We start from the raw sequence: 22,149 nt of genomic DNA, 5'->3' as shown, positions 1-22,149 counted from the left end.
TTGTGTTCATTTTATTTTCAGAACCCTCATATCATATTATTCGTTAGTTTGACCAAATTAAAATTTGGTTAGGCAAAAACAGCTTCAAAAGTTTACGTAGCCTCGTAAAAACATTTAACTTACGACTGCGACTAATACATACATACTGATTATTATCAGTTGTTAGTAATAACGATTTAAACTTAAGGTGCCTTCAAGGCATCAGAGTATTTTTAATTTGAACATTAATCCGCGTGTGAGAACTCCTCCGAGAATGTAATACCAATCTTTGTTTCAATGATAAGAAGCTGTCTTGGTTTTAACTTTTATTGGACCAATAATTACCTTCTGTTGGACTTTTATCGCACTCAAATTCACCAACAAAATTGTCTCGTTTTTAGAGGGGGACGAGGTGAACTGTGTGAGTTTACCTCGTCCCCCTCGAATAGAAAATATTTAACACCAATAAATATATCCTGTCTCCTTAAACTACACACAACTATAAATTTTAAATCTTTATACACACACGTTATACATGATAGCCCAGTTCGAATACGGTCCGGGGCATGCAACTCCAACTTTTCAGTGGTGTGCATTTTAAGAATTTAAATATATTACGTCTCAAACGGTGAAGGAAAAACTTCGTGAGGAAACCTGCACACCAGAGATTTTTCTTAATTCTCTGCGTGTGTGAAGCCTGCCAATCCGCATTAGGCTAGTGTGGTGGAGTATTGGCCTAACCCCTCTCATACTGAGAGGAGACTCGAGCTCAGCAGTGAGCCGAATATTGGTTGATAATGAGGATGATGATACATACACGTGTAAATTTAACACAATGAAACATCAATTATATAGATGCAGTTTGTATGGACAGCCAGGACAGCCCCTGTAGCCAAGTGGCACGTCGATTCTCTTTCTACGATCGCAAACGCTTCGAAAACTAAAAAATGTATGGAAATGACAGATCTTGATCACGTGACCTGTCGATAGCAAATGTCATTGCCGTACATTTTTTTAGTTTTCGAAGCGTTTGCGATCTACAGGGGCAGGTTTGATCATGATCAAGTAATTTTGTCTATTTTGGGAACCTCTAGCGAGACAGGTTCTATAGAAGGTAATTGGTCTGAGGGTTTTAGAGGTGTGGATAGTTTAGTAACGTCATTGGTGACAGACATCTAACCTCAGTTGAAATTTGGATTACAATAACGAAGAATAAGCAAGAAAACAAATTTTATTAAATATTTTTATTTGTATCTTAAAATGTCACAAAATAATTTACTCGTGAAAAGTACATCAAAACTTATAACAATAGGAAAAAGTGTTCAGTCTCATTTTACAAACATAATTCCATATGACATACACAAAATTAACACAAAAATTACAGAAAAAAGTATGAGAGTTTTGCGTATAACTCCCATACACCTGTAACCTGATTTACTTTGTTTTGCCTTATTACGTAAAGTATTACAACCATTCTAATAAATTAAAATTATACAATGAGGTATTTATAAAAAAGTCGTATCTAATAGCAGATTAATTCTTTCTAAACTATTACTTTATTAAAGAATTTTTACTATAATAGATCTACTATACTAAAATTGTAGAACCTTATAAAATGACCGAATTGGAAATAAGGGTGACATAAGGGTGCCTACCACACTATAATAAACTACAAAAAAAAAACATTGCAAATTATTTGTTTTATATCAGGTTATTTACGCTAATCTTTTAGATAAAGTAGATTTTCATAATTATGGTTTTCGTTGATTTAGTCAGCAGACTTTTACAATATTTTTTTTGTAGCAGTAAGTGTTTTTTAAGTTATCCGAAAATATCTAAATTCTGCGCAAACAAAACTGGTCTTAAAAAAAAAAATAAAATAAAAAAAATAAAATAGCCTTTATTAATGAAGATTTTGTACATTTAAATTATGTCCCTAATCTCATTGTGCCTCATGGCAAAGGCCTCCTCCAGCTCCCGCCAGTGTTTCCTGTCCAGAGCTACTCTCCTCCAGAATGGGCCAGCTGTAAGCTTCAGCTCGTCTTCCCACCGTCTATGCTGCCGTCCCTTTTTCCGTCTCCCATTGCGAGGGCACCATTGTGTGACAAGGGTACTCCACTTTTCTTGAGGATCCTGAAGCATATGACCTGTCCATCTCCACTTAAGCTGGTCCATCCTGGTTAAAATGTCGGTAACTCTGGTCCTTTTCCTTAAATCAAGGCTTCTTATCCTGTCTCTCTTCTTTACTCCCACCATGCTACGCTCCATTGCCCTCTGGCATTTCTGAAGGCTATCCCTGTGGGCCCTGTTTAGCGCCCAGGTTTCGCAACCATATGTTATGCTGGGTAAAACACATGTATCAAAAACTTTTTGCTTTATACTTATGGTTGTCCCCTTATTTTTCATAATTTCTTTAAGTCCCCAGTACTTTTTCCACCCCAAATTTATTCTCTTGTTTATTTCTTTCGCTGTTTGGTCCTCAGGAGAAATTATTTGTCCCAAATAAATGTATTCTGTTACATATTCTAATTTTACACCTCCTACTGTAATTGGTCTTTTACCTTCACTGACATTTGTCATAACTTTAGTTTTACTTTCATTTATTTTCAAGCCATAGTAGCTGCTTTCTGTAGCCAGGTCATTCAACATTGATTCCAATATTGCTGGGGATTCTTCCATTAGTATTATGTCATCAGCAAATCTCAGATGATGAAGTCTTCGGCCATTTATATTCAAACCTATATTATCCCAGTTTAGCTTCCTAAAGATGCTTTCGAGCACCGCCGAGAACAATTTGGGTGACAATGGATCTCCTTGTCGAAGACCTCTCTTTATAGGGAACTCATTTCCTAGCTTCTCCATTCGTATCCTTGCTTTGCTATTTGTATATATGTTTCTTATTATGTTTATGTAGGTAGCACTTATTCCTTGTTCTTCTAGGCTTTTCCATATGTAACAGTGATACAGGCTATCGAAAGCTTTAGCAAAATCAATAAAAGCTAGGTAAAGAGATTTATTATACTCATTGTATTTTTCTAACAACTGTTTAACTGTATGTATATGGTCAATTGTCGAGAAGTTTTTACGAAAGCCAGCTTGCTCGGTTGGTTGGTTTTCATCCAGCTTGGTTTCTATTCTTCCAAGAATGACTTTTGCAAAAACTTTATATACACAGGAGATTAGGCTTATTGGCCTATAGTTGTCTATATTATCTTTTGATCCTTTTTTATGAATTAGAATAATGTGTGATTTACCCCATTGCTCAGGTATACAGCCTGTTGTCAGAATTTCATTAAACACTGATGTTAACGCTGGTGCTACTTCTTCTATTGTACCCTTTAAAAGTTCATTGCAAATCTTGTCAGGTCCTGCTGCCTTATCATTTTTTTGGCTTTTTATTGCCGCCTCAATTTCGTTAACTAAGAACTCTGGCTCCGTTTCATTATCATGCACTGCTTTTTCAACTTTGCTACTTGAATTTGAGCTCGAGGAGTAAAGCTCACTATAAAAGTTTGTAGCCACCTTATAAATTTCCCTCCTTTGGGTTATATTCTTGTTATTTTTCTTTAGGTTTGCTATCCACTCCTTTCCAGTTTCTCTTATTTCTTTTAGAGCTTTTCTAATTCCACCTGTCTTTTTTATATGGTATTCTAATCTTTCTAGTCTCTTTATTTTCCTGTCGTACCTTAATCTTTCTCTAATTTTTTTGCTTATTTCAGTAATCATAGGGAGGTGCTCTTTTTTAGGTCGTTTTGATATAAGACATTTTCTTTCTTCGATCAATGTCTTAGTTGATTCGCTTATATATGAGTATTTAGTTTTCAAGCTTCTCGAGTTCGATGCTGTTGGTGCCTGTTTAAGCACTTTTTCAATAACTTTGTATTTTGCTGTTGCGTTAAGATGTTGATAAGAGGAATAATTTATTGAGTCTTGTAGAGATATTGCAACATGCTTTGTGGATTCTTCATCTATTTGATTTGAGTTCTTACCAGCAATGTGTGTCCTCGATATTTTTGGGGGCTGTAGCATTATTTCTCCTCTAACCATCCGATGATTTGTATTAAAATTTAGATTCTGTATGACACTTGTATTTTTGAAGGCTTTATGATAATTGGTTGTAATATAATCGATTTCATTTTTATATCTTCCATCTGGTGAGATCCACGTCCATTTATTCCTTACCTTTTTTTTGAACATACTATTTAATAGTGATAAGTTGTTTTCTTGTAGAAATTGGACAAGCTTTTTGCCGTTTTTACTTCTTTTCCCAAAGCCATATTCCCCTAAAACAAATTCCTCCACATTTAACCTTTTCCCTACTTGGGCGTTAAAATCACCCATTATCACAAGATATTTGTTTTGGTGATTCTTTATGGTTTCAAATAAGTCATCATAAAATTTGTTAATTTCCGATAGATTTGATTGTTCTGTTGGAGCGTAAATCTGTATAAACATCCATTCCTTCTTGTAGCTTGGTATATCCACAAGTACTGTAGCTATTCTTTCTGATATTCCTGTAAATTCTTTAATATTTGGTTTTAGGTGTTTTTTTAATAGAAAGCCAACCCCTTTGTGGCCTTGGGTTTCTCCTTTGTAGTATAGTATGAATTCATTTCGTTCTTCTATTGCCTCTCCTAGTCTTCTCATTTCACTTATCCCTAAAATGTCCCAGTTGAGGGTTTTTACTGCTAGAATAAGTTCTTGCAAGCTTTCTTCTGTTCTTAACGTTCTTGTATTGAGTGTTGCTACATATAGAGTTTTCGATAATTTTCTACTATTCGAATGCGTTTTGATGCATGATGGGTTGTATATTGCTATACTTTTGTTACATTTTGAACTATTTTTGTTATTAGTATTCAATTGTAATTTTTGATTTTTATCCTCTCTGGAGGGTTTTGGTCTACTCCTCCCACGGGGACCAGCCGTCTTGGGAGAGTTGTTTGAATTGTTTGCATACGTATTTAATGTTTCATTTTTATTTTCATTACTTTTCCGGAGGCTATTTTTGTTCAGTAATTGCTAATTTCTTTTTGTCTGTGGAGATGATGGAAGCGACTGAGATATCGACCTTTCTCTCATAATTGTAAAAGCATCTATCTTGTTGATTTTTGAAGGACCTGGGTTTAAGCTAGTTTTTTCTTGTATTGGAGAGGTTGTAAAAGGTCTTTTTTTATTTTCCGGAGTGTCTTTTAATATCTTTGATTTTATAATTAGTTTATCATACTTTAAAAAAGCTATATTACCCTTTTCCCTCTCTTTCTTTAGATCTTCCTGTAGTTCCTGTCGCTTAATCAGTACCTCTTTAGGAAAATCTTCGGATATTCTGATAGTGTTTCCCAATTTTTTCTTATTTTTAAGAATTTCCATTTTTTTCCACAGAGTCACAATTTTTATCAATACGGGTCTGTTTTTATTTGGTGCATACTTCCCTATTCGGAAACAGGTAACAATTTCATTTTTTTCCAAACTGATGTTCAAATCTCCTTTTAAAATATTTATAATTTTGTTAATTAATTGAATCTCACTGTCCTTATTTTCTTGAATGCCGTAAAATATTAGATTATTTTTTTTTTTCTTTATTCTCAAATATTTTTATTTTGTTTTCTAACTTGTTAACTTGTTCTTTTAATACCTTATTTTCTTCCTTAAGTGGCAACATTTCTAGTTCTAATTTATTTAGTCTCTCTATTATTGTATTCGTTTGTTTTTCCATGAGTTTTGATAAAGTAGAAATCAGTTCTTGGTTGTCCATATCTGATCGTAAGGTGTGTACGAGCTTTAAGTACAGACGTGACGTCTATAAGGGGCTTTATACAATTTCAATATGGCTTCTATCAAGATTCTATTATTTATGGACCGATTGACGTTTGACACAAATCAACGAATAAATAGTGAACTCTTTTTAAGTTATTCACACCGTTTCCACTTATGTCCGTAGTTGTAAATTACTTGATTTTGTGAAAAAACACCACTTCTTCAGGAAAACACTACTTTTTCACCATTTAGTGTAAACTTTTCAATTAATTCGAATTAATTGTTAGACAAACGTAAACAGAGCGACTTAACAGTTTGACAGCCGGAGCCGGAAAAAACTGGTCTTAGATTATAATAAATCAATCACTATCTATGAAATAATAAATGAAAGTTTTGACATTTACATAACAAAAACTAATAGAGGTCAGTGAATACAAACTTATAATAATAATGTCATGTCCATCACTCAGGTTTTCAATACATTACTTAATACTACTTAATTACAAATAGAAAGAGGAAGATTTTTGGTAAAAATCTTATGGTATACACGTGCAATATACACAATTTAAATTAATCATTACCTATTTTATGAAAATATCTTAAACAGCTCTAACATTATTTTCATTTATACAAAATACATTTTCAAAATAATAATACCCTACACTGTAAGAAGTAAAACAAAACACTTAAAATAATACATAATACTTATTAAAAAAAAAACATCCTCAAACTAGAGGAAAGTCAAATCGCTAAGTAAAATAACTAAAACAGATTTATTTAAACCGAAAAGAAGATAACTAAAGAAAACATACAACAGTGTTTTTTTTATACAACAATAACTTCATCGTTTCTTCAAATTTTAATACACAAAAAATTCATTGAAAAATGTTTTTCTCATCCACTACACGCAATATACAGTGTTTCATTGATTCTATAAAAACAGCCTTCGCATTCTGTAAATTTACAACGCTGTGACATCGTTCGTATCCATTGAAACTTCGTTGTTAATTACATTTTAATTTTGGCTTCCCATACAAATAAAGTTCAAATTCGAATAAGACTTGTTATAAGCAATTACTTCATCGACGAGTGTAAAATAGCGGAATTGCGCCCTTGTTTATTATAAACGCGCTAGATCGTTGATTCTTATTATTTGACAGAGGGGTAATAATTAGCAAGGCATGTCCCTATATAATTTGTCTGAGCACTAATGTGATCTGTAAGGTGTGGCTATGTATTTTTATCAAGCGCGCGTGTGTTTGTGCGTGTGTGTGTCTGTATGTGTGTGTATGTGTATCAGGAGAGGCAGTATTTGTTTTTTTTATGTGTGTGTGTGTGTATGTGAAGTAGGAGAGGTAGTATTTGTTTTTGCATATGTGTTTGTATCAGGAGAGGCAGTATTTGTTTTTTCATGTGTGTGTGTATGTGAATTAGGAGAAATGGTATTTGTTTTTTCATGGTTGTGTGTGTCTGTGTGTGTGTGTGTATCAGGAGAGGCACCTGCGGTCGGCGAGTATGGCGGACAGCAGCGGCTTGTCGCGCAGCGCGGCGCCCAGCTCGGCCTCGTCCCACTGCAGGCGCAGGCGGCGCGCGCGCGCCGAGCCCGCGCCCGCCACGCGCAGCGCGCCGCGCGCCTCCAGCAGCGAGCACGCGCCCGCCATCTCGCCCACCTCTAGCGGGGCGATGTTACGCGCTTTCGCTACCCTGATGACAAACACATTTAGTTATTTATGCTACCGTCATCATTATAGCACGAGTGCTACAATCGTTAATTACGTGCAGTGGCATACAATATTTTTTTCTGCGACCACGATAAAGGAAATAAAAAAATTAAAACCTGGTAAATAGTATATATTTGGCGTTGGGTGGCCTCTTCGATTTTGTTATAAAATTACTTAGAAGAAAGAAAATCTTGGGACTATTTGTCCTACCCTCGGCCTTCAAGACTAAATGGAGGCTTACTTTAAAAGCACTTTTCTCTATAGGCATACTCACTACAAGCGTAAAGTTTGACCATTTGTAGAGACTACCACCAGTTTGGTACTGTACAATCGAAATACTAGTACATTTGCCACGTTATTTGTGAGTGTCATAAGCTATATTTAATCCCCGTATCCTCATGGGAAAATACGGCGAAACCGCAGTTCGTCGACAGATAAAATATAAAAAAAAACTTATTAATCAATATTAAAAAACTTACTTTTTATAAACATCGTGGAGCTTGCCCATGACAATTTCCTTGATTTTCCCTTTACTTAACATCAACATTAGACTGCACAGTATCAGTTTTTGTTGCATTGGTAATCCCTCTTCCACGTCTGTGTCAATTTTTCTAGAACCGCCGTAGACATCATTTAAAACTTCTAAGACTTGCTTCAGTTCTACAGTTACTGATGAGTCTGACATCATATTGTCAACTGATTGGTTCTCAGCGAATTTGCTACGTCTTGCGAGTTCAATAACTCTCCGTCCTATGTCTAATGCTCGTCTCATGTCACCCGATACAGCGGCAATTTTTGCTAAAATAAAAATAATATGACTTTTAACCCTCATTCGCAAGTGATTGACAACCTTAGCCTTAAATAATTATATTAATATTACCTATTTATGACTGACCTCAAAAATAAAATTCTGAAGTAGACCTGTATGTATGTTTATTAAATTCACGATTAATTCAAAAATGACTGCCCAACTTGAGTGCAGATTTTATTTTATCTCATATTTTTTAAAGAAAGTACATAACAATTAATAATATTATACAAAACTGTAGGTGTATAACTTGGCAACTTCGTTTGTAACACTCCCGATGGTCCGCGCGGGGCGGGGGGCGTGTAGCGATGAATGAAAAACCCACGACTGATGCACCTCAATTTATCGCACGCACGATTTCACACCCGCGCAGTCTTGCCCCCCCGTCGCCCGCATATCATGGGAGTGTCATCAATGAACTTGCCAGACTATAGTTTTGCTTTTCATAACTTTTTTTTAGTGCTTACCTGCAAGCATCTGAAGCGCGACCGGTGAGAACACATTAGTGGTGTCCTCAGCGGCGAGTTCGTGTGTGAAGATGTCGATGATCTGCTGCTTGGTGTAGGGCGGGAAGTGCAAGGTCTGCGGGCGCAGGTCCGCGCGCGCCTGCAGGCGCGGCAGCGAGCGCTGGGTGAGGTCCAGCGCGTTGGCTATGCCCACCAGCACCAGCTGGGACTGCGGAGCGGACGCCCACTCGAATATAGTGTACAGCACTGACTGACGCTTGCTCTCCAGTTGGTCGATCTCGTCTAGGATTAGTAGGCTGTTGATCGGAGAAAATTAGGTTTCATTTCACTTACTTTTTAGCTGACGCCGCGCGGTTTCGCCTAGAACCTTCCTCGATAAATGGGCTATCTAACACTGAAAGAATTTTTCAAATCGGACCAGTAATTCCTGAGATTAGCGCGTTCAATCAAACAAACAAACAATCTCTTCAGCTTTATAATATTAGTAAAGATTAATTACTAGCGCCCGCGACTTCGTCAGCGTGAAACCCTAGCCGTACCCTACCCTACATTCACCCTATCCCCTCTACCCCTATTCTACCCCTTAGCCTACCTTACCCCTATCTTAAGTATCTTATGTCAGTCTCCTGGTTCTAAGCTACCTCTCCGTTCTTGAGTTATAAATGTTATAACTTACACGACTTTCTTTTATATGCGCATATGACACAGTGTCGACAATGTGACGTCACAACGAAACCCAATGCACTGCTCGCATCGCTCTAACGCATACAGTAGCTAAGTTAATAAATTTGTATTAAAACACTTACATTAGCTTGTGTTTCTTGAACAAATATTTCTCAATAGCGCTGAGACAAGCTTTCTCACTGGTGGCGGACGTTGGCAGCTGCAGCTCCTTGCAGATCCTGCAGTAAATGCTGGACGCTGACTTCATCATTGTGCAATTGATGTAAACTTTCTTATATCCATCTCGTATCTAAAACAGTCAAAGGTAAGGATAGAATAAACCCTGCATACCAGAGAATTTTCTTAATTTTCAACGTGTGAAGTCTGCCAATCCGCATTGGGCCAAGGATGTGGATATACCTACTATTAGCCTATTATAGAATGAGACGCCTCTCATTCTGAGAGGAGACTCGTGCTCAGCAGTGAGCCGAGTATACGTTGTTAATGAACTTCCGAATTGCACAAAATGCACACATTATATAAAATTTTATTGAAATAAGGTTCAGTAGATTCATAGTACCTAAGAGTTCGTCATGGGAAAACATTGTGACACGAAATTTTTATATTATGTAGGTATGTATGTATGTATAACCTAAATGAAACTACATGAATAGTTTACTTGGTCGCTAACTATGGGCCTCATATGAAGGTTCATAGTCACACAGCGGGCGATGGAACGAGCTATGCTCGGAGTATCTCTGCGTGATCGAATCAGAAATGAGGAGATCCGCAGAAGAACCAAAGTCACCGACATAGCTCAACGAGTTGCGAAGCTGAAGTCGCAATGGGCGGGGCACATGGTTCGAAAAGCCGATGGACGTTGGGGTCCCAAAGTGCTGGAATGGCGACCCCGCACTAGTAAGCGCAGTGTTGGCCGACCCCCCACCAGGTGGACTGACGACATCAAGCGAGTCGCAGGGATTCGCTGTACCTATGCAGGCGGCTCAGTATCTTGATGTTTGGAAGTCCCTACAAAAGGCCTATGTCTTGCAGTGGACGTCCATCGGCTGATGATGATGATGATGATGATGATGATGTTTACCTTTGGTATTTGTAAAATGTACGACAAACTGGCAGTTTTGCCCGTGCCTGGTTGTCCGGAAACATATAGCGAAGCGGATTCGCCCTTGTCAAGTTGTCCAATTAAAAAGTTCTCTAAATATTCAATCTCTTTTTCTCTACTCACGAGTGGTTTTAGAGCATTCACTGTGGGACAATTTCTGAAAAAATAACATGGTTAGTTTTATAAATAATGTTTAGAAACTAGAACTGTTATAATTATACCTATAGTGGGCTAGAAACTAAAAGGGTTATAACTAAGTATATCTAGTTGGAAGGTACGAACCACAACTTTTTGGTGACGAGTCCGACCCCTTTATCGTGGAGGTGTTGGGGTTTTTTTTAAACCATATCCATAACCTAGCCTATAGGCTTTATTTTATAACATGTTTATAGTAGGGGAGCCGAAGAGGGGATTTTTGGAGTTACTCGAGCGCGGCAGATAAACATAAGAGACTATAACTTGCACGTTGTTGAGTACCTCCACCAAGTATGAGCCCTTAATATTGGTGGCTACGTTTAGGGCAATCAAAAAAAAACTTCATAAATACTCAACCAGCACGTCAGATTATCTACACACCTACCTTATCTTATGATAAGGTAGGTGAGTAGGTAGCTAAAAACTGCACATTTCGAAAATCTGACGATCTGAGCGTAACGTAATGGAATGGGGTGGTTTTTAAGATACAAAATAATACCTTTATATTTTAATTCTCTAGTTACGAGCGCGATTAATTTTTTACTTATTTTGAAGGAAATAACCTCCTAATTAGTCGCTAAAATTTTCTAACAATTTCAGTGAGCCAAAATAATAAAAATTGCTTTTAAAGTCTGTAGTTTTTTTTCCACTGCTAAAAGCGAAAAAAGTAAATAACCATTTAATTCTTCCTATAATTTCATCTACCAAATGCAATAGGTTTCCATGACGCTCGAGTAACTGCAATTTTAGCATCCCGGGCTCCCCTACTATTAAGATCGTAACATAATCATTAATTTATTTTAGTAGGTTTGGGTATATGGTAGGAAACTTACTCAATTGTTGTATCTGCAGAGTTTTTATGCTTTCTTGAAATTTTCTTTGCAGAACACAAGTCTGAAAAGTAAGAAAATTTTCGCTTATTAGTTATCTATATCATTTCTTTCATTATTACAGAGTGTACTACCTACCTTGCTTGCTCTAAAGTTGTACACCATTATTATATTATCGCAAATAGGTATTATACATACGAAAGTAGAAAAAGCCTATGCCAAAGCTAAACCGCTGAACCGATTTTGATGAATGTTGGTAGGTAGGTGTAGATATTATTGGACATAAGAAGTCCCAAAATTATAAAAAGAAGGGTAACGAAATAGGGGTTAAAAGTTTTATAACGTTATTCAAGAAATATTGAAACAGCACCCCAAGAGGATTGAAAAGACTAGAAAATCTATCAAAAAATATAAAACTTTGTCAATAAAATGGTAGGTACTAACCATTCTCCTCTGCCTGTTTGTCTTCAATTTTCCTTTTTATAGGACTTTTCGCAATTTCTATATTCAAAATATTTTCATTTTCAATGTTAGACTTGATTTTTGTTTCATTGTAATACGTTCGTTTTCGAGATTTGAAAGGAATAGTTGCTTGTAGCGAAGCCATCTGAAAGTTAAAGTGATTAATACTTGCTTACCTAAATATTAACATTACATACCTATATAAAAATAAACACTCGAATGGAGAACTTCTTCCTTTATTTGAAGTCAGTTAATAAAATACTGTCTCATAGGTCCAGTGGTTAGATTATGTGGTTTTGGATCACGAGGTTCTAGATGGGAGCTATCAAAGATTGAGCTTGCAAGAAATTCTCAGAAAACATAGGTACATACATATGCTCGAAAAACATTACCCTCCTTCTGACGCAGTTGTGTAAAAATTCTGTGAAAGTTGGTTGTTACACCCCTTCCCTCGGTCCCGGTCATTATTACTAACATCTGCTAGTGATCGTTAACAAGTCAAACATTATCATTTTAAGCCCGCCACCCGCATTGGAGTAGCGTGGTGGGTCCAAGCTCTATATCGCTTCTCCCATAGGGAAGCCTGGCTCTGCAGGGAATGGATGATTAAAAATTGTATGTGCTATCAGCATTAAGAATAACTTTGTAATTTAAATTTAAAAAAAAATAACTAGATTAAATTACAGCTGTATGTATACTTATACCACTTCCCTTTAAATCCTACACATCTTTTTCCGAAATGCTTTCACTTTAAGTTATTTTAATTTGATAAATTATAATCTTGGCAATTTGACAAAGATACACTAAGATTAAGGAAATCATTGTATTGCAGAGATGATGATAAAAGGAGTATTTTGCTTTTAATAACAATAAGGTAATTAAATTGTTACCTAAATACTTCATGTGTTAGGATCATGAGGTCTTAGGTCAAGTCCATACCCCATGCTTCATAGAGTATGTTAACCAACAGTCCCAGTCATTATATTAGCTATTGTTACAGTGTCAAACTATCATTAGCTTAGCTCGCCAATTTTGGAGCAGAAAGATGTGTCTATGACCAAATTCCCCTCTCCTTAGAAGGAAGGTAGCTAGCTGTGTAGTAGTGCTGGCGGCTGAAGGTTTCTGACAAACATCAAATACTCGTAGTCTGATTATTATTTAAGTACTTAAATAAAAACTCAAAATTGATAAAAGTGTTTTATTAAATTCATCACATTAAGAAAATCCCAAGGTTTTGGTCCTACAATTAAATTAAAACAAAATGGGAACCAATTCTTTTAAATTAATTTATAAAATATGAGTGATACAATTTAATTTGATTTTTAAAATATAAAATTCAGCATGTTAAAAGATACCAGTTTGTCCTATAATAATAATTAAACTTAAACAAAATGGAAACCAGCTTGATTGAAACAAATTGATGCAATTCTAATAAAATGCAATTATTGTTGAGTGATCACTAATAATAAAAATACACCTAAAATTCAATAAAATGTAAAAATGTAAATACATTTATTATGTATGGAATTAAATAAGTTATAAAAAAAACATACTGCAAGTGTACATTCAATGTCACACAATATAAAAATATGTTAACCATCCCTATTATAAATATTATAATATGTACATATAACTAAAATATAAACACAATCATTCAATGTATTCAAGTTTTGTAAAGTCGTTTTACAATAAAAATTAATTGAATTGGTTTGCAGTAAACACACTGTTGCTAATTACAAATGCACTATATGTACTGATAATAACACTCTGCATACTTGGACCAGCCTCACATACACCTGATACTACAATAATTAATCCTCCTCATTGCTTATCCTTGTTATTAAAATCATTTGGGGCTGGATGAGACAAATTAGACATTTTGTATAAATCATAGTGTCTCTGAGCTTTAAGAAGCCAAGCATTTTGCAATTCCATTTGATGTCTCAGCATGGCTCGATGAGCATGAGACATAAGCTGTGGTTGTGCTAGATAATCTGCTGGAGAATTAATAGACGGATTTGTATTCAATGTTGGTGTTATGGGTTGTCTTATACCTGTCACTTTGGTTGGAGGCATTGGTGGTTTAACAGGTTTGATGTTTGTTTTAGATGGACCTGGAGAAGCTTTTGGTGATTCAACCTTTGATGTACTGGTATTTGATAATTGAGTGCTTGTAATCTGATGGGATTGGTTCATATTGATTTCAGCTGATATATTACTTGCTTGCTTTTCCTCTGCAATGACTAGTTTGGGTGATGAGCTTGGTGAGCGAGTTTGTGATCTTGGTGATGGTTGAGCTGCACTAGAAGAATTGTGACTATAGTTTGGAGATGGAATAGCCGGGCTTGCATTACTTGTCTGTTTAATTTGATTATTCTGAGCATTAGGGTCTTGTCTAGGGGTATTACCTTGTGATCCATTAGCATTTATTTTATCAAGTTTCAACTGATTTATACTACTTGCAGATGGTACTCTTAGGGGTGAAGCAGTGGTGGGAAGGCTCCTGTTTGAAAAATTTGCAAAACTATTTGTTTGAGGCATTGGTAATGGTACCGGTTTTGGGGGGATGTTTTGTTTTTTAGCTAAATTAGCTATTGATTGCATTGTCTCAAAAGCTTTAGTGTGCTGTGGTCCTAGCTGACTTTGAATGTTATGTGGAGTAGACAAATCTAGAGCGTGTGTTTTATTTTCCACAGTTCCCACAGTAGGCGGATTTGGTTTTGGTAGTGTTGTATTTAGTTTGTTTGCTGCAGTTAAAGATTTTGGTGTAGCTGGTACTAGCTTGGGAACTTGACTTTTGTGTTTAGCCTGTTTTGCCTTTTTTTCTGTGAGTGATTGCAATTGTTGCTCAAATGTTTGCTGAAATGTAATAGGAGAAGCAAAATTACCACTCTGTTTACCTAATTTAGTGTCAGATATAGGCTTCAAGTTTGGTACGGGACCTTTAGCAGATGTCTCAGATGATTTTGTGAGTGGTTTAGACGTTGATGGATTATTATCTGATTTATTAGGCACAATATTTGGTTTATCAACATTAGACTCTGGTTTATTTGTTTTTTTAGGATCTGTATCAGGCAATTTAAGAATCTCAATATAATTATGTACAGGAGCATTTGGAACCTTATGAGTACTGGCATTTGAAGCTGTTGCTATACTTTTATTAATTGCATTCTTTTTTGGATCAGAATTGGTAACATCAGAAGGGCTACGAGGGTCTAATTTCTGATCAGTCAAAGTAATAGAGAGTGAAGAAGGTATATTGATTTTACAAGAATCAAACAATGACTTTAATGGATCACCTGATGTTGGTGGTGTCCCAGGTGTGGGAAGGGATGTTTTGACTTGTGACAATATTTTACTTCTATCAATTGTTGGATCACAATTATTTGATAAAAGATCCATTCTCAATTTTGCAACTGGTGGGCCTTTATTTTGTGTTGCTGGAGGCAGTGGGACGCTGGGTTTAAGATCAGGCATTTTTTTTGTAACAGGTTTGGGCATTTCGCCATGCTTAACATTAGCTGATGAAGTGTCAGGTTTTGGTATTTGAATTTTAAGTGGAGACACAGTTTTCTGAACTAGTGGGGTGGATTGGGAAGCTGAAGGCACATCAGATGGTTTACGTTTGGGTGATGCTATGGTCTGAGATACTGGCACAGGCCTTTTATGACCAGAATTATCTAACTGTTGTTTTAAAGATGAAATTTGTTGGGGCTTAACTTCTTTAGAAGCTATTGAACTTGATGTCTGAGCAACAATATTTGGAGTGGGAAGATTGGGTTTAGAGGTTTCATCCATATTTTTACCTTTGTCTGATGTATCACCTTTTAATTTATGGGGGTTTTCGTTTAAATTAGATACTTTAATTGTTCCTGACCCTGTTTGAGGCAGTGGTATTTTTGCTTTTTCTATCTCTATTTTAAGTTTTTTCATTTCAGGTAAAGTTTTTGAACTGTCAATTTTTCTTTTTAAAGTATCATCAGATTTTGTTGCACTTATTAAAGATTTAAGAGTATTTTCTTTTGGTGATTTTGTTTCACTTGTATTTGGCTTGGCAGGTGACTTCAAGGTAGTAGAAGTACTTTTAGCTGTTAATTCAAATGAGTTTAAAAACTGTGACTTTTCTACTTCGTCATCATTCTTCTTCAGAGGTGAAGAACATCTTGGTGTGTGAGTAGCAGTTGAGACTTGAGCATTTGTGTCCTTCATTTTTTGTACTGTGTCATTCTTCATTGAGTCACTAACTTTCTTAGTGTTGTTATCATCAGGCATAGGACTATCAGTGCCAGAAGAGGCTTCAGATGTCTGATCATTTATGTTTGGTGCTGGACTGTTAGCATTAGTATCTTCAGTGCATGTGGGACTAGATTTTCTATCTGGAAAGTGAGTTCCTTTTCTGTTGATATCAAATAATCTATTTCGGATTGCAACATAATCAATAATTTGGTAAAAAAATCTCATTGGTTCATTTCTCTTCCAATTGTATATGTAAGCAATATCCATAAGTGTATAGTAATCAGGCAATGGGACCCTTTTGTATAATATGTCGATAGCAAACTGAGTGCTATCAATATCAAATTTCATACTTAAAAACTTTTTAAGGTGATTTATATTAACAACAGCTGGACACTGCAGGTATCTTCGAGTAGTCAGTGAAACTGTAGGAGGTTCATTGCTGTCTGATGATTTACTGGATATGCTATCGGCATCAGTCATATCCACAAACTCCAATGAAAAAGAGATTACATCCTCTGGACTAAAGATGATTCTTTCTGTATCTTCACCTCTTTGCTCTGGAGTTGCACAAGCTGCTGGGCCGGGTCTAGACGCATAAAACTGTTGACGACGTTCCATCTCTTTTTGGAAGAGGCCAGGCACTAGTTTGTACACAATGTCTTGTAGAGCTTTGTCCAGTTTGATATTAGGCTTTGCAGAATTGATCATCATTTCACAAACGGGGCAGTAGCTTTTCACCTGGAGATGCTTTATAATACAACTGCGGCAGAACGAATGTAAACACTCAACGATGGTTGTGGCATCGATGTAGTAACCTCGACACAAAGGGCACGTTATTTGTTCATTCACTTCACCTAACAATGTTCTTTGCGGCACCACTGCACTATCGTTCTGTTCAGTCATTTTTACGACTTTTTTATCAGACTGCTTGTTAGAAGTAACCATTTTCAATGTGCATTACCAGCGTCATCAAATAACGGGGGAAATAAAATAACATTCCCAGACTAACACTATAATTTCACAATATCGTTGTATCAAGTTAAGGAATCGCAAACATTTTCAAATTAAATTAAAATTGATAACATTTCAGTTTGTAAATGCGCATCGATATTAAGCGAAGTACAAAATCTTGCGATTTGGAGTCGGACGACATGATGGATATTCGCTATGTTGGCAACCCTGCCCGAGCCCGACTCACCGACTGTGGCAGTGTACATTAGTAAAAGTATTCCTATAAACTTGAATAAACTTCACTATTCGACTACTTTGATCGTAAATTGCAATATGTGGAAGATATAAAGAAAATACAAACACGTCACTTACCTAAATTAGAACACACTTTTAAATAACTAATATTAAACACAACAATTTTGGCGCGAATACGCCCGCATTAGTCAAAGTGTCAATGTCACAGAACATATAAGTTAAAACAGCTGTTTTTCATGTTGCCAAGAATAAATATTGTTTATTCAATGTACTCTATGGTTTAAGCCAAAGAGAACTATGCATAAAATCTTCGACCATTAATAACAGGACCTGCCTCGCTGGCCGTTACCCCTCTGGCAAAGATCAAAATTCAATGATCTAACCCGTTTATAAAAACTGTTGCTATAGAATCGATGTTTCATTGTTGTAATCGTTTTCGTCGTGTAAAGAGCTCCTTAAAAATGCCGGTTTGTGTAGTTGAATGGCATAAAAAACGGCCAAAAACTTGTAGTTTAGTAAAATATGAAGTTACATTTGTAAGTTTTTCTACCATAATTTTATCTAATTCGTAATAAAAACAATTTCTTAAAATAATCGATTCTTTTGACGGAACAGCAAAAAATCGATCAAGTAATCGAACATTCTATGTGTTACATTCTGTGGATAGTAAAAATTACGCGTGTGTGTATTGCGAGTCAAATATATAGTTATGTGTAATGTATGGACACAGTATATATTTAATGTTGTGTAATATTTTTGATGTGTGAGTTTACCTCGTCCCCTTCAAAAAACGACAGACTTTTTTGTTGGTGAATTTGGGTGCAAAACAGGTCCATAGTCTAAACAGTCAAAGGCCTAATGGACTATGATTGCTAATCGATTTTATTAATATAATATCTCGATGTGAATTGGACTATTGCATTCAGGCAGACCGCACATCACTAACCGTGAGCTGTCATCGGCAGCGACCGCCATTTATTTTTCTTTCTTTCAAAGTAGACGTCGCACGAGTGAACCATCATTCCGTATCTGAAAATATTTAATTAATCACTATAGTCTCGTTTTACTACAAATATTAAGCCGTAAGGCTTAAATTCTCTAAATATGAGAGCAAAGGTATTTTAGTGCTATTATCATTAAGTTGTGTTGTCTATCATAATATCAAAATGCCGCATTTAAGATAATCATATTTTGTTCCAGTGGCGTAAGAAGCGTATGCGAAGGCTAAAGCGTAAACGCAGGAAGATGCGTGCGAGGTCTAAATAAAAGGTAAAAATCCATATTATTTACTGCCGTCTTGATTAGCCATGCTTGCTGAATCTATGCTCGTTTAAAAACTAAACCCTCTCTTTTGGAAACCGGTTGTTACAAACCTCAAATGTCTTTAATAGATAGATAGGGGTTTAAAATTTTATATTTTTTCGACTACCAAATAATTAATCATAACCTATATTTACCTACCACGCTATGCTAAGTCCCATGTGATAGGTATCGAGGCATAACTGAAAACAGTTTGTCCAACAGTTGTCCAAAGCTAAAGAATAGATTGATTAAAAGAGATTATTTAATTCCCACGTGTTGCCATATTACTATTTGTAGATTAGAATCATGGTACCTAATAAATTTGGGGATATAGTTATTACTATTTTAATCGGGCAGCTGTCACTTGTTGAAATTACTTTTAACTAGTAAAAAGTTGTGTTTTAAAACTAACATGGTCTGAAAGGGGGACCCTGTGTGTGACCAATTTTTTTGTCAAATCAAATGTGTTTTTCACAATTTAATTGTCTGCAGCTTTGTTTAAAGTGTTTGATAAACATGGCTAACTATAAAGTCAAATTTGACTAGCAAATTTGTCAAGAAGTAACATCATTTCATGCCATTTAGCAGCATCTGAGTAAGTGGTCAATTCTCTAAAATGGAATAGTTTCACTTATGATATATATCAGGTTTCATACTATTTTGGGCCTTAAACCCTTATCCAAAATGAACTCCTACTAACCTTCAATTATTGTATTATAACATGATGATAACCTTTGTTCAATTATGACGTATATCAACTAGACTCTCTTGACACTGAAGCTGATATGTTTGTAATAAAAAATACATAGGTAGGCATATTTCGTATTGTACTTATATGAAATATGCCTACCTATGTATTACTAAAATGAAAATCTGTAATGTAAAGTAGTTAGAAAGAATCGTAAAACTCATAAACAAATCGTTTGATGCAAGGGATCTAATGTTAAAAAACACTGTGACTTTGACTTAACTGAAGAAGGCAAATTAAATCAGTAAACTGGAACCAACATACACTTGTTATTACTTGAGCTCTGTGTGATAAAACTTGTTAAAAGAAAATATAAAATTCATTTATTTCAAGTAGGCTAAGTTTACAAGCACATTTGAAACAAGGTTGACTAATTGTAATGACTACCGCTGGTTCAGAAGGCAGAATACTATTACCATGCTTAAAAGATTGTGTTTTGATGTAATGGGTAATATGTAGTTTCCAATGAAATTACTGCCACATGATGCTTAACAATTATGGCACTGGCATGTTATGTTCCTTGCATGCCTTGCGAAAATTGGCTTTGTTATTGACTATTGTTTTCCACTTACCATCAAATGTGACATCTTGTGCCATCAATTACAAATTAAAATAACTGTAGTAATTAATTCTCTATGATCACTATCTTAAAATATAAATGTGAAATGTCACTCATCATGATATCTTGAAAACCGCTTGCATACTAAGTAGAAATTTGGCAGGGAGGTAGTTCATAGTTAGTAGAGGTCAGCCAGATTTTGCGAGATGGTCAGATTAAAGAGGTCTATCGGCAGATGAAGTCACAGCTGTTTGCTATTATATTTATAAATATTCAAATCAACCCTCTGAGGCAGTCGTTGTCTCATCATGAGATTAATGTAAAGAATTGGAGGGAATATTATAATTGCCTCAGTATGTACTCTTTTGAATATTGTTATTCTAGAGACAAGTATTGAATGCAAACAAAACTTATTATAAATAGTCATATAATATAAACATGCACTTGAAATCCTTAATCAAAAATCTAATTTGTGAATTTATTTTACAGGTACACGTGTGAGGAGAGAAGATTAATAATATTATCTTTACTTTACTTGTGTATCAAATAAAAAATTCAAAAATCCTCTATTGTTTTATTATTTTACTATAAATTAATTATGTAAATTGATCTGGTAACTTTTTTATAATTTCAATTTAAGTACTGATAGGTAATTAAGCATTGCGACAAGTTTTTGTTAACATAAAAATTGTATATACCTACCTAATGAGGTTGAGAAAGAAAAAAATATTCTAAAACCTTTTTTAAAAAAAGTTTTTTGCTTTTAATTTATTTATTTTTAATATAAATAGATTCAACTTACATCATTATTTATCTTGACGTAGGTATGTTTAGAAATGTCAAAATAATTTTGAATTCTAAATTGACAGGTATAAAAAGGCATAGCTTCCAAAAACCAACGAAGGTTTTTTTCCTCCATAAAGCAGGAAGTACCTGGTTGTTATCGATTACTTATGAAAAGATAGAATACAATGGGTCGTATGTCCGGAATAAAATGGGAAAAAACTTTTCAGTGTAGGCCTGTTCACAATATTATATCATCAGATTTTCCCAAGTACAATCCTCAACCATGGAAATTTATGGTAACTTCTCTTATAGTTAGTGGCGTAACTATATCGTCTGCAGTATTTTGCCAGCCCCCATCGTACACTAGTTACACCACTGATTAAGGTATTTTTTTAAGTTGAGTACTTCACAGTGCTATAAAATGTAATTCCAGGAAGGGCGTACTCAAATAGAATGGCTTTTGTCGTACGAATATCAGAGAATGTGGTTAGAAGAGAGAGAAGCATGGAAGAAGCGCATGTATCCCGAAAATACAACAGTAAACGTGGATATTGTTAAACGCTACGTTTTGACTTTTAAAACCAACTATCATCCCCCTAAGCCGGAACAAAAAAAAACCATTTAAAATGAAAAAGTAGGTATCAGAAATAACTAGATATGAACCCACAGTACGATACAAACTTTAATGCCGTTACTTCCTTAACGCGTTAATTTTGCATTGCGTGTCTTCACACCGTACGTGAAAATGCGTAATGCAAAGTTTTTGCTATCCAATTTCCGAGACGTAAATAAAGTTTGTAACGGACTTTAACTATTTTTATTCATCCTACACCAATTTTTATTATTAATTAATGAAAATTGGTGTAGGATGTACGTATATCTACCATGAAATTAAACGACTTTCTTACAAGATACCTACCTGTATTGTTATAATATTAAAATTCAACTGTAGGTTTGAAGAAATAGGAAGTAAAACAGAATCAAAACGTCCGCCGGGTGATAAAGCAATGGGATTCAAAAAAAATAAGACTGGAACAACCGAAAACACTAAATAAAATTAGATAGTTGATGCCAACTGAATTTATATTTAATATTTTATATACTAAATGTACCTACCTAGTAACGCTATGAGATAAAATTTTATTTCTACTAAGTATTTTCATTGCAACTTTCCTCACATAATCGAGCTTTGTATTATTCTCTTCATTTTCATACGCCTACCCTACCCTATAGCAGTATTCTGGTTTTAAGCTACCTTTCGACCAATTTTTTTGCCAAATCAAGGTTCAGCCGTCTCTACGACGACACGC

The 22,149-nt window shown here is 35.3% G+C and overlaps 1 protein-coding gene and 1 long non-coding RNA gene across 2 annotated transcripts; one reads left to right on the top strand and one right to left on the bottom strand.

Moving 5' to 3' along the window:
• Positions 1-7,068: 7,068 nt before the first annotated feature.
• On the bottom strand, positions 7,069-17,493 carry LOC112058243 (polycomb group protein Psc). The gene is made up of 8 exons (XM_052891321.1): positions 13,951-17,493; positions 11,985-12,169; positions 11,544-11,604; positions 10,495-10,672; positions 9,536-9,702; positions 8,730-9,025; positions 7,934-8,252; positions 7,069-7,437 (listed from the first exon to the last, which is right to left on the bottom strand). The coding sequence occupies exons 1-8, from the start codon at positions 17,181-17,183 to the stop codon at positions 7,221-7,223; spliced, it is 4,656 nt and encodes a 1,551-aa protein (XP_052747281.1). The 5' UTR covers positions 17,184-17,493; the 3' UTR covers positions 7,069-7,220.
• Positions 17,494-18,073: 580 nt separating this feature from the next.
• On the top strand, positions 18,074-20,617 carry LOC112058244 (uncharacterized). The gene is made up of 3 exons (XR_002887763.2): positions 18,074-18,560; positions 18,645-18,713; positions 20,543-20,617. It is a non-coding gene; the product is annotated as an uncharacterized LOC112058244 (long non-coding RNA).
• Positions 20,618-22,149: the final 1,532 nt, after the last annotated feature.

The sequence above is a fragment of the Bicyclus anynana genome, chromosome 3 (assembly GCF_947172395.1).
Source record: "Bicyclus anynana chromosome 3, ilBicAnyn1.1, whole genome shotgun sequence".
NCBI lineage: Eukaryota > Metazoa > Arthropoda > Insecta > Lepidoptera > Nymphalidae > Bicyclus > Bicyclus anynana.
This window is presented reverse-complemented; position numbering and strand designations above follow the sequence as displayed.

What these genes read in the sequence shown, in the direction of transcription:
- LOC112058243 (XM_052891321.1), bottom strand. Translation starts at nt 17,183, where the DNA reads ATGGTTACTTCTAACAAGCAGTCTGATAAAAAAGTCGTAAAAATGACT. An exon ending in CAAACAGGCAGAGGAGAATG is followed by an intron (nt 11,605 to 11,984) that starts GTTAGTACCTAC and finishes CTTACTTTTCAG; the next exon opens with ACTTGTGTTCTGCAAAGAAA. An exon ending in CTCCACGATGTTTATAAAAA is followed by an intron (nt 7,438 to 7,933) that starts GTAAGTTTTTTA and finishes GTTTGTCATCAG; the next exon opens with GGTAGCGAAAGCGCGTAACA.